The 15,744-nt window shown below is 43.7% G+C and overlaps 1 protein-coding gene across 1 annotated transcript in view; it reads right to left on the bottom strand.

The window, feature by feature from the left end:
- Window positions 1-748: 748 nt before the first annotated feature.
- Window positions 749-15,744, bottom strand: part of LOC106599503 (partitioning defective 3 homolog) — a 248,508-nt gene continuing 233,512 nt past the window's right edge. Inside the window, 2 exon segments of the mRNA XM_014190776.2 lie at window positions 749-3,536; window positions 10,265-10,413. Of these exon segments, the coding sequence (XP_014046251.2) occupies window positions 3,119-3,536; window positions 10,265-10,413 (567 nt within the window). The 3' untranslated portion in view covers window positions 749-3,118.

The raw sequence follows: 15,744 nt of genomic DNA on the forward strand, positions 1-15,744 counted from the left end.
TAGAGGAACGCCTGAAGGTCATTGACTATCTACGAATCAGAAATCAAAGACAATCCTCCTCTGGCCGGAGGCTTTGCCAACAGCATAGGGAGACGCCTCTCTCTCTGTGAGGCATTCTTTTATAAATTGATGAAAGAGCAGACAAAGCTATGAAGATAAAAGAACAGGATGAGATGAAAGGATTTCTTTCCTTCAACATATTTTTTTCCTCCTCTCTCATATTCCTTTCAAGAGAGCCCCCCCCCTCGGTAGCTGAAACGGATTAATGGTATTTGCTTAGAACGTCAACTTTAACCCTCGGAACAGACACAGTAGCCTGAGTAATTTAACACCTCCGTATGAGACAATGGGAATGTGAGTGCAATTAACAACAGGAAACACATCAGCCTTAAATTCTACAACATTCTGACTGCATTGACTATACAAACACCGACACGCAGGCACTAAAGCACGCACACTTACACAAGCATACAGACACAAGCGCGCACACACACACACACACACACACACACACACACACACACACACACACACACACACACACACACACACACACACACACACACCTGTTTACATGAAATATGTGAAGCTAGAACTACAATAACCTATTGATAGAAAAGGCAAAAGCATATTAAAGATACAAGAGTGGATCAAACCAGACTCACTGCTACTAACGAGGAAATAACCTGATATCACTGCCAGTTCATTATTCAAAGGAGAGGATGACAAACGGAGGATAACCCAGACATAGTTGTAAACAGGATGAAACAGCCTTCCTTTTATTCTAAATGTGATATGTACAGGAAAAGTGTCTGTATACATGTCTAAACATATCATGTAAAAGTCTGAAAAACAATTGCACTGTGCTTACAATAGCTTTATACTTTAAGCATCATGATACGTACAGCATTGAGAAGGCAAAGTCAAACAGACAGGATACAAATACACTGATCAGCTGTGCAGAGGCTTATTTGAACTCACTGTAAAAAAAACAAATGCTTTTCAGCCCCAAAACAATCAAAACACATACTGTGCTGTAGAGATTATAATACTATGTTAAAACACATGGTGTAATGGTGTTGTGTCATTGTTTTCCCTATTCAGGAAGTGTACGGCATCTCAGGCACTTATTATTGAACTCTCAACTTAGCCATGGACCACCTGATCCCAGATCTATTTGCCCTGTCTTATTTACTACTCTGGGGTGATGTTCCCCTAGGTACAGATTTAGGATCAGCTTCCCCTCCCCCCAATCCTTAACCATTTAGTGGGGGGAAATGAAAAACTGACATAAGATCAGCAACTTAGCCAGGGGAACTTCTGCCTACACCCTTGTTAACTATAATGACCATAGAAATGAACAAGATAGCAGAAACAGGTCTGGAACTAGACTAGCAATGGACACCATACAACAGATTCCAACCAGACTGCAGACATTGGCAAGGTACTGGAGTACAGACGACAGAACACACAGTCTTATTTCCATGTTAGACGTGTTCAACAGCCGATTCCCCATTTAATGCACTACTTTTGACCAGGGCCCGTAGTGCACTGTGTAGATAGTAGGGTCCCATTTGGGACACAGACACTGTATTAACTCACAAATGGAAGCTAATGCATTTCGTATGGCTGTAATTGGCATAGGGAGAACACTGAAGCACGTCTCCAAAGCAGCGAGGTGCCAGACACGTCTGTTATAGTATACCACGAGGCGGCACACAGAGTACGTACCACAGTCATTATATTTTTTATCTTTTCTGTGCTCTCCTTTGTTCGGATGAAATTTATCTCCACCATTTGGTACATTTCATAGACATCAGAGCATCGTTACATTAAAGGTCCATTATTTACAAGAGGAGAGCGACTCACTAGTCCTCCGCTATACGGCAGCTGAAAGCAATTACCACTCAAACACTATTCATTTTTTATGAACAAGGGAAGATTGAACCTAAATTTTGCGTCGGTACTCCGATTGTCTCTCTGCGGAGAGACACTGTGGCGTGGCCCTCCACTTCACCACAGCCTTTAGGTGCTGTGTTCTGTTCTCTGGCTGTGGCAGGCAGCTTGTGATGCAAAATTCAGTGCATGGTTGACGGGGGAGAGTTGGAAAAGGACGTGAGGGGGAGGAGGAGAGGTGAACTAGGAGTGGAAGGGGGAAGAGGGGAAGTGGTGGTGAGGGGGAGGAGGAGAGGTGGAAGAAGAGGAGAGGTGAAAGAGGTGAGGGGGAGGAGGAAGTGGTGGTGAGGGAGAGGAGGAAGCCAGAGACAGGCAGGCCAGATTAGCCGTGCCCAGAGCAGAGAGGCCAGGGAGTGGATCAGAGACGCTCTCTCTCTCTCTCTCCATGGAGATGGCACACACATGAATAATTTATGAGAGTCCTTCATTAATAACCAGTGCTATGCTCCCCCTCCTTTTACACACTCCCTCTGTTTTCTCTAGCCCACTGGTGACTACTGAAGTAAAGAAAAAAAGGATGAAAACAGAGAAATAGAATAGTGAGAGCTCAGCGTTGTTGTTTTGACTTGTTAGTGTAGTACCAACTATGGGGAGGTTCATGTCCAGGGGAGGGCAGGTCAAGTAGGAGCCATGGTTTAACAAAACCAGGCGACCTTGTAAGTGTCCACACCACACTAGCATAAAGCACACACACATTAAGAAAGTCTCTCTCACACACAAACACACACACACACACACACACACACACACACACCTCCATTGTTTGAAACATCTGTTTGCCTGTATGATTGTCAGAGCGTGAGGGTGACAGATGTCTATGAATCCCACAACACCACTACTACCCCAGAAAGCATCATGACCATGAATACAAGAGGCACTGAAAGTCTCATTTAACAACAGTCTGTGGGAGGGAACAGGACTGACTGGGACTGAACAGAGGACTAAGAGGTCACATCCAGGGGAAGCCATTAATACGAACACTCACTGTGCATTCCCTAACTCAAATTGTCCATCCACAACTATGGCCCCTCTGGCCCACTCTGTCCCTATCCCCTCAGGAGTAGAAGGGCCTCCCCATTCTATAGCTAATCAGCTCCTGAAGTAGTCGCCACCAACTGTGGCCTCTTCTTGGCTGCCCTGTCCCTTCCCTTCCCCTATCCCCTCAGGAGTAGAAGGGCCTCCCCTTCTCGGGCCCCTGCAGCCTGTTGAGCCTGGCCAGCTGGGATGGCGAGGGGGGTACGTCCTGTCTATAGGGGCCCTTAGGCGACACAGGGTCCTTGTGAGCAGTGTATGAAGGAGTGGCGTTGTAGGTGTTGTTCCCGTGGTGCTCCTGCGGGGGTGCTAGGAGTAGCTGCTTCCCTTTCGCCTTCTGCTCCCTGCGTCTCTGCTCCTGCCTCAGCAGCTCCTGGGCCTCCAGCAAGACGCGGGCATTCACACTGCTCACCCCCGGGTAGCCGTTCCTGGAGCCCTTGTAGCTGGAGTAGCGAGGGTTCTCCTTGGTCGTCTGGAAGCCCTCGCCCGGCGGGTAGACCTTGACCCAGGAGTCCTGAGAGATGGAGCTAGGGTTCTTCCTGGGTTGTCTGGAGGGAGGGAGAGAAGGCAGGGTGAGACGCGAGTAAAGAGGTTAAGAGGGTTTTAAAGAGAAGGAGTTCAGAAAGAGAGGAGATTCCACAGAGAGGCTGGGGCAGACAAGGCACAGCGCCACACATGACCAATAGGCAATTTAGCACACGATAAACCAAAAATGAACACACACACCTAGAGGGACAGTGACACAGCCATTCCCATCCATTTAGCCATGTTGTGAAGGACAGACCGGCCCATTGGGTTTGATAGGCAGTAATAGCAGCCCTGTTGCAGATGAGAGTCAACTTGGCCCACTATGTGATATAAGGTGAATGCACCAATCTGTAAGTCGCTCTGGATAAGAGCGTCTGCTAAATGACGTAAATGTAAAGTAAATGTGTCTGGCGGTTTGACACTAGACATCTGACATGGTATCTTACATTTTAGTCATTTAGCAGACACTCTTATCCAGAGCAACTTACAGTAGTTGATATTTTTGTTCCTTACTGGTCCCCCATGGGAATTGAACCCACTATCCTGGCGTTGCAAGCACCATGCTCCACCAACTGAGCCACACAGGATCTTAAAGGCAGAGCTGTCAGCTTGCTCCCTTCCCTACAAAACACAGTCAGTCCTGTAGGTAGGTAGGTGTGTGTGTGATCTATATCTATATCTAGATAGATAACTAGATCGAGAGATAGAGAGATATATTTATGTCTGTGTGTATATGAGTGAGTGAGTGTGCGTGACATCACCCAGACTCATGCTTGACTGGGCACTTTGTGACCTCTCTGTGTTCAGCCCTTAGGAAATGCATGAGTGTTCAGGCCTTGAGCCCTGCTTATCGCAGGGGCAGGACAAATGGAACAGACACAATAACATCAACCAACTAGACCTGGGTTCAAACACTATTTTAAATCATTTAAAAAATACTTCATCTGTGCTTGCCTGACCTAATGGACCAACAGAACACCCAAAACTGTAAACCCCACCCATCTGGCACTCTAGGCAGGCTAGAGCAAAACGCTCAAAAAGTATTTGAAAGATTTCAAGTAGTATTTGAAGCCAGGGCTGAAACAAACAGGCTTCTGTCTCAGAGCCATGCATAATTAGCAGGTTTATCAACCAGCTGTGAAGAAACTGTATTATTTCTGTATTTGAAGGAAAAATGATAATGAGAAATGTACCCAGACCTTTGTGTAAAGACAACTGGCGGTTAGATACAGAAATGCTAGCCTTTCAACCAATAACAGAAACACAAACCCAGCTGTTTATTTTAAAGCCATGCTTCAATGATTCCAATTTCAAAAGATGGGGCTCCACGACTCCATATCTGATTATATTTCATACATTGACACAAGAGACACACTTGGGCTGTTTCTCTGTAAATACATGTAAACCAGCTATCTATTCTCTTTTCCATTAGATATTATGCCAGTACTGTACATGTGGACTGCACCCTATTCCCTACATAGTGCTGTCCTTTCGACCAGGGCCCATTGGACTATGGTTAAAAGTAGTGCACCATTTAGAGAATAGGGAGCCATTTGGGAAGCACTTAGACAGCCTCTCTTCAGACACCGAAGACCTTTGGTCCTGATGTAAATGACAAGACTTCTGCTGTGAGATCTATACTGTGTGTCAATGATGAATAAGGCCTCTCACAAGCGTCATTGTTTAAGGCCTATTTTCACTTGAACCCCTTGTTTAGCAAAGCTTCACCAGGAGGAAACTGACCTTTATCTAAAACGCTGTTTATGAACACACTAACATGAATCACAAATAGGCCATGATTCATCCAATGGCAGCGTGTGTGTGTGTGTTGGAGAGTTTTGCCCTGCAGAAGCAAGGGGCCATATGAAATCAATCAAGATTGCACAAGCTGATACCAGGCCCCATATTACTCCATGGTCGAGTCATACAATGGAATTTTTAAACAAACAGGTTTATACAAACACAACTGGCCTTAATAGAATTACAATGAAATGACACCACAAAGGCACAGGATGTTTCTTTGACCAGGCATCGGAGACATTTATACAATAAATCTCTGCCGTAAAAAATGGTGCTTCATCAAATATGAATCAAGCGGGAATCTGTATCAGCAACCAATGACTAAGCTGAATTGATGAAGTACTAGCTAGCAGCAGTGGCGATTATAGCATGTCTTGGTGTGTAAATCTTGGTGGGGGCCAACATTTTTTTTTTTTACATACCAGCAAAGCCACTACACTAAACAATACATTAATTGCACTAGAACGGTGACAAACGGTGCCCACAAACCGTTAGGACCTACATAAAACTGTCCCAACAGCAGAGCTTTCTTTTCAGTGAATCCTGCTACACCTGGCTATCAGTGGAGCCTTGTCTGGCAGCGAAAAAGCTAATTCTGCCTCATTTACTGTCTTTAAAAAAAATATATAGCTGATATGGATGTCTTGCTTAAACAAATGAGGTTTCTACTGACAATTAAGATGTTCAAACTATGACTTAAAGGAAGGATGAGCAGATAAGAGGCAATCCATAATTTCATTAAGACATTAATGATCTTTTTATCCATCTAAGTAACATTGCAAAAATCTGAAACTTAATGTCCAAAAATGATGCAGAAAAATTAATCCATGCTTTTGTCACTTCTAGGTTAGACTACTGCAATTCTCTACTTTCCGGCTACCCGGATAAAGCACTAAATAAACTTCAGTTAGTGCTAAACACGGCTGCTAGAATCTTGACTAGAACCAAAAAATGTGATCATATTACTCCAGTGCTAGCCTCTCTACACTGGCTTCCTGTTAAGGCAATGGCTGATTTCAAGATTTTACTGATAACCTACAAAGAATTACATGGGCTTGCTCCTACCCATCTTTCCGATTTGGTCCTGCCGTACATACCTACACGTACGCTACGGTCACAAGATGCAGGCCTCCTTACTGTCCCTAGAATTTCTAAGCAAACAGCTGGAGGCAGGGCTTTCTCCTATAGAGCTCCATTTTTATGGAATGGCCTGCCTACCCATGTGAGTGACACAGACTCGGTCTCAACCTTTAAGTCTTTACTGAAGACTCATCTCTTCAGTAGGTCCTATGATTGAGTGTAGTCTGGCCCAGGAGTGTGAAGGTGAACGGAAGGCACTGGAGCAACGAACCACCCCTGCTGTCTCTGCCTGGACGGTTCCCCTCTCTCCACTGGGATTCTCTGCCTCTAACCCTATTACAGGGGCTGAGTCACTGGCTTACTGGTGCTCTTTCATGCCGTCCCTAGGAGGGGTGCGTCACTTGAGTGGGTTGAGTCAATGACGTGATCTTCCTGTCCGGGTTGGCGCCCCCCCCCCTTGGTTTGTGCCGTGGCGGAGATCTTTGTGGGCGATACTCGGTCTCAGGATGGTAAGTATGCTCTCTCTAATTCTCTCTCGCTTTCTCTCGGAGGACCTGAGCCCTAGGACCATGCCTCAGGACTACCTGGCCTGATGACTCCTTGCTGTCCCCAGTCCACCTGGCCGTGCTGCTGCTCCAGTTTCAAATGTTCTGCCTGCGGTTATGGAACCCTGACCTGGCCACCCCTCATAACCTGGTTCCTCTCTAGGTTTCTTCGTAGGTTCTGGCCTTTCTAGGGAGTTTCTTTTCTTAGCTACAGTATACATATCTCCCTGGCATATTACATAATTTATGCAGCAGCATACAATACATTTTTGGACTCGCCTTGTAGTGCTGTGCTCACTTGCACAGGAAGGTGGTGCGGGGGTCCTTCTTGTGGGCAAATTTTGTTATAAAACTTTGTCAAAGTCTGGATTTATGGTGCTTTCAATACAACTGAGAACTCCGGGGGGAAAAAAATTATAAATAGGCCGAATCATGAAGTCAGTGATCTTCAGGTTGGAGCTCTAGAAAGAGGCCCGAGTTTCCGAGTTGGACGACAGTTCGAAAAGTATTATCCCACAGTCTCAACGTCAACAGTGAAGAGGCGACTCCGGGATGGTGGCCTTTTAGGCAGAGTTCCTCTGTCCAGTGTCCTTTTGCCCATCTTAATCTTTTATTTTTATTGGCCTGTCTGACATATGACTTTTTCTCTGCAACTCCTGGCATCCTGGAGTCGCCTCTTCACTGTTGACGTTGAGACTGGTGTTTTGCGGGTACTATTTAATGAAGCTGCCAGCTGAGGACTTAAGGCATCTTTTTCTCAAACTAGACACTAATGTACTTGTCCTCTTGCTCAGTTGTGCACCGGGGCCTCCCACTCCTCTTTCTATTCTGGTTAGGGCCAGTTTGCGCTGTTCTGTGAAGGGAGTAGTACACAGCGTTGTACAAGATCTTCAGTTTATTGGCAATTTCTTGCATGCAATAGCCTTCATTTCTCAGAACAAGAATAGACTGATGAGTTTCAGAAGAAGGTTCTTTGTTTCTGGCCATTTTGAGCCTGTAATCGAAACCCACAAATGCTGATGCTCCAGATATTCAACTAGTCTAAAGAAGGCCAGTTTTATTGCTTCTTTAACCAGAACAACAGTTTTCAGCTGTGATAACATAATTGCAAAAGGGTTTTCTATTGATCATTTAGCCTTTTAAAATGAGAAACTTGGATTAGCTAACACAACGTGCCATTGGAACACAGGAGTGATGGTTGCTGATAATGGGCCTCTGTACGCCTATGTAGATATTCCATTACAAAAGAAAATCTGCAGTTTCCAGCTACAATAGCCATTTACAACATTAACAATGTCTACACTGTATTTCTGATAAATTTTGTTCTTTTAAAAATGGACAAAAAATGTGCTTTTCTTTCAAAAACAAGGACATTTCTAAGTGAACCCAAACTTTTGAATGGTAGTGTACATGCTTTCAGTTCGTCCCATTTATTTTTTCAGCGATTGAACGTTAGTTATCAGGATGGAAGGCATGGGCAGATTAGCTACTCGTCGCCTGATCCTCAAAAGGCAACTGAGATTTCGCGGAAAAATATCAGGGTTTCTTCTCCAGCCAATGACGGGGATCTGGGCCTGGTCAGGTGTCTAAAAAGTCTTTGTCTAATCTGAGGTGAGTAATCGCAGTTCTGATGTCCAGAAGCTCTTTTCGGTCATAAGAGATGGTAGCAGCAACATTATGTACAAAACAAGTTAAGAACAACGCGAAAAAAAAAAAATAGCACGGTTGGTTAAGAGCCAATAAGACGGCAGCCATCCCCTCCGGCGCCAATGTTTAGCTTCCTGCTAAACAAGCATGAACAATCCTCTAATGGTTCAATTTTGAAATTGAGTAATGCATCAGCAGGTTTCCTCACCATGTCAGTCATTGCAGACCTTAGAGAGTTATTTAGAACCTGTCAGAAATGTCCAGACCAACTCGCCCATGTCAGCCAACGTTTTTTATCTAGGTTTTTTAGCCCATTGATTTTGTTGTAACGTTTGAGTACCTCAAATATCACATGAACACACAAGACAATATGTAGAATTGCAGGAAATTGGCTTTAAAAATAATAATGTAAAAAAATAAATATCCATTCCATTGCAAAATGTGTGGAATTTCAGGAAATAAGCTTTAAACCTGCAAAATGTTATCTCCGCCAACAAGAGGGGTGTGAACAGTTTGTCCGTTTGTCATTAACTTGCACCCATAGAAATAGACGTGGGGGGGCGTGGGATGTTCGCTAATGTTGGAAGGGGCGCCTGAGTGAAAAAGTTTAGGAAACCCTGCTCTAATCCCTGAGCCAATCAGAAGCATGAACTATACCTCTAACCCTGGGCCAATAATAACATGCTGAGCACACCGCTCACGTCGCAAAATAAATGTACACATACGTGTTATTCAATCACTGCACCCACACTGCTCACGCGCGTCTGCGTGGCCAAGCACTAAAATAGAACTTGGTTCTATTTGTGACGCTCAAAGCGCTGCAAGTCCTGCCTCTCCCAACTCATTGTTTTTAGGAGCATATACCCACGTGGGTGATGGAAAGATGAACTGAGGTCCACACTCAGTTCATCTTTATGGTAATGCACCGTAAAGTTGGTTGCCAACCGCCATATAAAGTCCAAAGAAAAAGACAAGAAACTAATTTGATTTACCGTTTTATCTGTGGATTCATTGTTTATATCCCAGGACAAATTAGCTAGCAACAGCAAGCTAAATTGCCATAAATGTTTAATGCTTTTTGACCTGTCCCCAAATTAATATAATTGGTTCAGAGTTTGTTTGAACATTTCAATCTGTGTGTCCTGATGGCATCTGGTGTGGGTGAACAAAATCAACTTGCGCGCGTGCGGTTTCGTCAGCATGTAAGGCCACAGATAGACACACCACTTCCTGTAATAACACACAGATCATGTAGTTCAAAGGTAACTTCATTCTCAGATTAGTGCGATCATGTCAGATTACTGGGGTGGGTAACGTGACACACCCTTGTTGCATCCCAAATGGAACCCTGTTCCCTATATCGTGCACTACTTTTGACCAGGGCCTATAGTGCTCTGGTCAAAAGTAGTGCACAATGTAGGGTATAGGTGGCCATTTAGGAAGCAGACCCAGACTGTGGTTTTACTGAGCTTCTTCTGAGACGTGGCTGTGGGTTTGGTGCTTCGGACTCCAGACAGGAATGACCTGGTTGTAGATTCCGGCTGATAATATCAGGCTGACGTCATCCATATGAATGGATAATACCATGGCCAATTGGTCATTAATATGTAATGTTACCTTGACCTGGGAAAACAAATAGGGACTATGGGTGTTCTCTCTGTGTGTTACACACTTACCGTGGCAGGGAGCTGTACTGTCTCTGCGCCTGTTGGAAGACGTCTCTCTCCTCCTGCCTCTGTATCTGCATCTCTACAGACACAGAGTGTCGGCCCGTCTGTTGTCTGTCTATCTGGTACGGGCTTGGACCTGTGTTGGGGGTGTTCTGCTGAAAAAGGGACGGGCCAACATCCTGGTTATTCAACACACAACTTTCACAGACACGTACTGTACACCAGAGCCATGTATTTAGTGTTCGGACATTGAGTTATGTATTATGATGCATTTACAGTACATGAACATTTAGAAATTGAATGCAACTTTAGTTCTGTGACATGAACCTATGGATAAATGGAATGCTCAAAGGCACAAACATGGCGTCCATTCTAAAAGTTGGCCGAACTATCTAAATATATAGCTCTGCAGTACACTTACCAGGAGGCATCCAGAGATTACATTACCTGTCCTTGTCCTTCATAGTGCTCAGGTAAAACGGACAGAGAGAGAGTTAGGGAGGACAGAGGGCCATGCTGGAGATGTAGGGACAAGAGAGGTGTGATGAGATGTGATGAATGTTAAGTAGATGTTAAAAGGGCCAATGCAGCCGTTTTAATCTCAATATTAAATCATTTCTGGGTAACAATTATTAAGTACCATACTGAGTGTTTGTTTTTTAATTAAAATGAAAAATAACCAGAGTCATTTCTCAAGTAAGATTTTTGCTAGGACTGCTTGGGAATGGTCTGAGTGGGAAGGGCAGAAACAAATTGGTACTCTTTCTTATTGGTCTAATAACTAAATTAGACTCCAACTCACCAAAACAGGTTGACATTTCAGGCGGTCTTTTCAAACAGCTCTTACACTAAAAGGGCATTATCATCATTTTCAAAGTATAATTCCAACCTCATAGTATGGAAATAGATGTCAAAAACAGGAAAATCACATTTTTGATTGCACTGGGCCTTAAAAGAAGCAAGTAGCTGCTCCGCTGACGTCGTGACGGGGCTTCCATCCTAGCACAGGTCATTAACCCGCCTGAACACACAGAGCGTACACCACCGTACGGCAAGCACCTTGGAATAGCATCATCATTTAATTATCTCCAGCCCCTCCTGGCAAATGACTGCATCACAAATGGCACCCTATTTCCTAAATAGTGCAAAAATGGACAAGGCCCTAGTCAAAAGTAGTGCACTATATGAGGACTAGGGTGCCATTTGAGAGAGACATCCCATATCCTCCCTGGAACATGTCGGCATAACTACTAACGACCACGCCTTTGTTCTTCTTCCCCATCTTTCATTAGCCATGAGGTGGGTGTAATGGCTGCCGATCAGTCATAATACAAAGGCGATCTAATTACTTTTATGGGCAATGCCAAGTATTCATACAGTGCCACACTAGTGGTGGGAGGGCCATAAAGAGATTAGTCCTGTCATCGCTGAGAGGACCGCCGAGACATGCACATTAAACATAATGAATCCCTGCAATCATCTGGGATTGATTGGCATAACCTGGGCTGTTGCCGTGCTGTATCTGTTGCCATGGCGACACCAGACAGAACATGGCACAGGCCAGGGACACGTAAAGGCAGCTCACCTCCATGTCGCTAGCTCTCACAGTCATTTTCAGATGTGAATTTCATTGCGATTATACACGTACATGTAAATTACAGTTTGCAATATGGGGGAGTATTGGGGAATGATCCCTTTAGTGTCTTGAAATAATACCTTAGTAACATGAGGAAACATCAGTAGATAAAACATGACCCAGAAGACCTAAAGCTAATGGAGGTATTAAAATGAACAATACAGTGTGGCAATATAGCGCTGCTGGCGGAAGCAGCCAGTCGATGCACTGCTCTGTGTGGTAAATGACTTCAATAAAGGTTCTCCAATGCAACCGCAACACAGATTGGATATCTATCCATCAGTCACTGTGATGGAATTAGCCCACGGAAACTAGGGCCGTGTTCTGTAGGGCACACCATAGCAAAACTCTTTGCAACGGAAAGTGAAAAAAATCGGTGTTCTTACTTAAAAAGTTCAGGTAGTACCCAGTTCAAAAACATTTTCTACCTACTGAACTTAGATTCCTCTGCTCTCCTCTACAGTGAGAAATATACCATCCACAGGGGTACCAATCAGGGGATGTAGAGCTGTCTAACTGCACTTCAGCTAACCAGGAACACCTAACTAAACAGCATGCAGAACTGGATAATTAGGGAAATTATTCTGCAGCCCACAGAAATTAGACAGGCTGGACTTCAGAGAAATTGGACAGCAGGCCTCAACAGGCAGGCTGTAGAGGAGATAATGCACAAAGCTGGCCAGATCTTTAATATCAAGACTCGCTAAGAACACTTACAGTGACAGGGTCAGTGCTTCCACATGGCTGTAACACCTATACTCTACCTAAACTGTTTACCCTATGGGCCCCGGAATGGAATTCCCAGAATTCTATTCACCTTGTGTATGTTCCGTGATGGGTGGGCCAGCGGCCATATTGAGGTAACCCACTGCGATTCTATTTCTTTGGACTTGACATTAGTCTAGATCAGGCACTGTGGCCACTACAGAAGGCATGATGATTGACCGCTCTGGTCAAAAGCAGTGCACTATATAGGGAAAAGGGTGCCAGCTATATATGTTCCCGTTTTCCATAATGTGGCAATTAGTATGGTAGGGAAGAAAATAACAAAATGACTGTAGATTTCTGTACAATTCTGTAAGAGGTTGGTTATTCTGTTATTTAGAAATAAATTGTAATTGCAATAATGTCCGACTGTCCCTTCAATGTTGCTGTCATGGGAACATTACGTTCTATCAGTAATGTAAACAAACAATGCAGTGGTATTGTCAAGGACTTTAATTACTGAGGCGGATTCCCAAATAGCACCCTATTCCCAAAGGGCTCTGTTCAAAAGTAGTGCACTAATTAGAGAATAGGGTAACATTTGGGACACAGCCTATACAGTATTCAGACCCCTTACATTTTATTGTGTTACAAAGTGGGATTCACGTGGATGTAATTGTTAACGACAATCTACACAAAATACTGAGTAATGTCAAAGAGGAAGTTTTTCAAGATAAATAAAAACATAACCAAAATAGTCGTTGCTTAAGTATTCAGCCCCTTTGGCATAATAAGTTAAATGGATTCATTCTGTGCGAAATAATAGTGGTTGACATGATTTTTTATTTGACTACCCCATCCTCAGTCCCCCATACATACAACATCTGTAAGGTCCCTCAGTCAGGTATTGAATTTCAAGCCCAGATTCAACTACAAAGACCAGGGTCTTTCGAAAGCCTCATAAAGAAGGGCAGTGATTGGTAGATGGGTAACAATAACAAATCGGACATTGAACATCTCTTTAAGCATGGTGAAGTTAATGATGCTGTGGATGATGTATTAAACCACTCAGACACATCAAAGATAGTCTTCCTTCTGAACTGAGCAGCAGGACAGGAATTAAACTGCTCAGGGATGTTACCATGAGGCCATTGGTGATTTTAAAACAGCTAGAGTTTAATGGCTGTGATGGGAGAAAACTGAGGATGGATCAACAACGTGCTTACCAAGAAGACAGTGAATGTTCCTGAGTGGCCATTTAATCTCCTTGAAAACCGACACCAAGACTTGAAAATGGCTGTGTAGCCATGATCCCCAACATCTTGACAAAGCTTAAAGAATATTTAAAAGATAATAATGGCCAAATGTTGCACAATCCAGGTGTGTAAAGTTCTTCTAGACTTAACCAAGAAGACTCACATTCGTAATCGATGCCAAAGGTTTTTCTAACATGTATTGACTCAGGGTATGCAACGACTATATTGTCATTATTACATTTTTATTAATCTTAAAAAATTAAAAAACGCGTCGGCTACTTTGACAGAGTATTTTGTGTAGATTGTTGACAAAAAGATGACAATTAAATCAATTTTAATAACACTAATCCCAACTGTGAAGTTGTCCAAGGGGTCTGAAAACTTTTGCAAGGCACTTTATATGCATGTTGACTGTTCAGAGAAACAGAGTGGGGCTGGAAAGCTCTCTCCCACACAACTTACTCAATTATAGGGTACTAATATCAAACAGAACTCAAAACAAGACCAAGCCTTTTATTTGATTTATCATCACCTATAAGAGAAGCCCTGGGCCAGTATGCATCAGGCGTCTCAGAGTAGGCATGCTGATCTAGGATCAGTTCTGCCTTTTAGATCACAATGAACAAGCCGTGATCCCTACTCCTACTCTGAGACACCTGATACATACAGCCCCAGATGTCAATGGAGTCTGTTCATTAGCTATCAGTTTACAAACGTTGGAAAATTCATTCAAATCAATCCTTAGACAACACAATATAAACACCATATAATGATGAACTACTACATGTTGACAGTCTAAACCAGCTCTAAAAACGTCACCACAAATTACAGGTCTATATGAAGAAAGTTGAATTAGTACAAATGTACGTCATATGGACAATGTATAGGATTAACACAACAAAAGTCAATAAATACATTAGTGCTTATAGAAAAACAATATCATACAACATAGCCATATTAAAGTAGCGACTTTCAAACATTAGGCAAATCATTTTGTTGATAATTCAGAATTTGACATCATAATTGACAGAATGTAAAATGTATACTTAGGGCATACTGCTGGTGCAATGGAAGAATGGGACATAGTGCCGTCTTTATCGAGGGACCAAATACCTTCAATTAGGTCATAGAAAGGTCTCCAATTTTGTTCGATTTGAAATCCTTTGAATTCTCACTCATTCTAACTTGGTGGCCATGCCATCAAAAGGAGAAAACCATCTAAACCTAAACCCCTATTCTAAAAAGGCACAGTTAAAACGAGAAAGCCACGTTTCACACACATAAAAGAAACCCCCAACAAGGAAACACAATCACACACCCACAGACACAGATAGGAGTCCATTGGTCCATGTGAAGGTGGGGGGGGATCCTTGTGTTGTGAGTGACAGACAGACCAACAAATGGCACTGATGGCAGATTGGATGACAAGGGTGGTATGACAGGAGTGGTGGTGGTGATGGGGGGGGGGCGGGGTTAGAGGCCAGGTGAGCGTGCCAGAGGGACACATGCCGGTGGAGAGGTTGTTTGTGTCCCAAATGGCACCCTACTCTCTACATAGTGCACTACTTTTAACCAGGTCTCATAGAACTCTGGTCAAAAATAGTGCACTAAATAGGGAATAGGGTGCCATTTGGGACATAACTCTAACAATGGTTATCAGAGCTACACAGCCTGGGTTAGGTGGGAGTCCTATAGAGGAGTTAAAGAGAAGAGGCTCCATGGGCTGACGTTTAGTCAGTGTCATACTGGACAGTCCATGCTCAGGCCAGGCCCAGTGGTTGTGTGGTTAGTGGTAGTAGGAGGCTCCACGGTACAGCCAGCCAAGAAGTATAACCAGCCAGTGAACCAGCCAGCCAGGGTGTTAGCAGCCCTCCCAGGCTGGCAGTGGA

This window comes from Salmo salar, chromosome ssa03 (genome assembly GCF_905237065.1).
Source record: "Salmo salar chromosome ssa03, Ssal_v3.1, whole genome shotgun sequence".
NCBI lineage: Eukaryota > Metazoa > Chordata > Actinopteri > Salmoniformes > Salmonidae > Salmo > Salmo salar.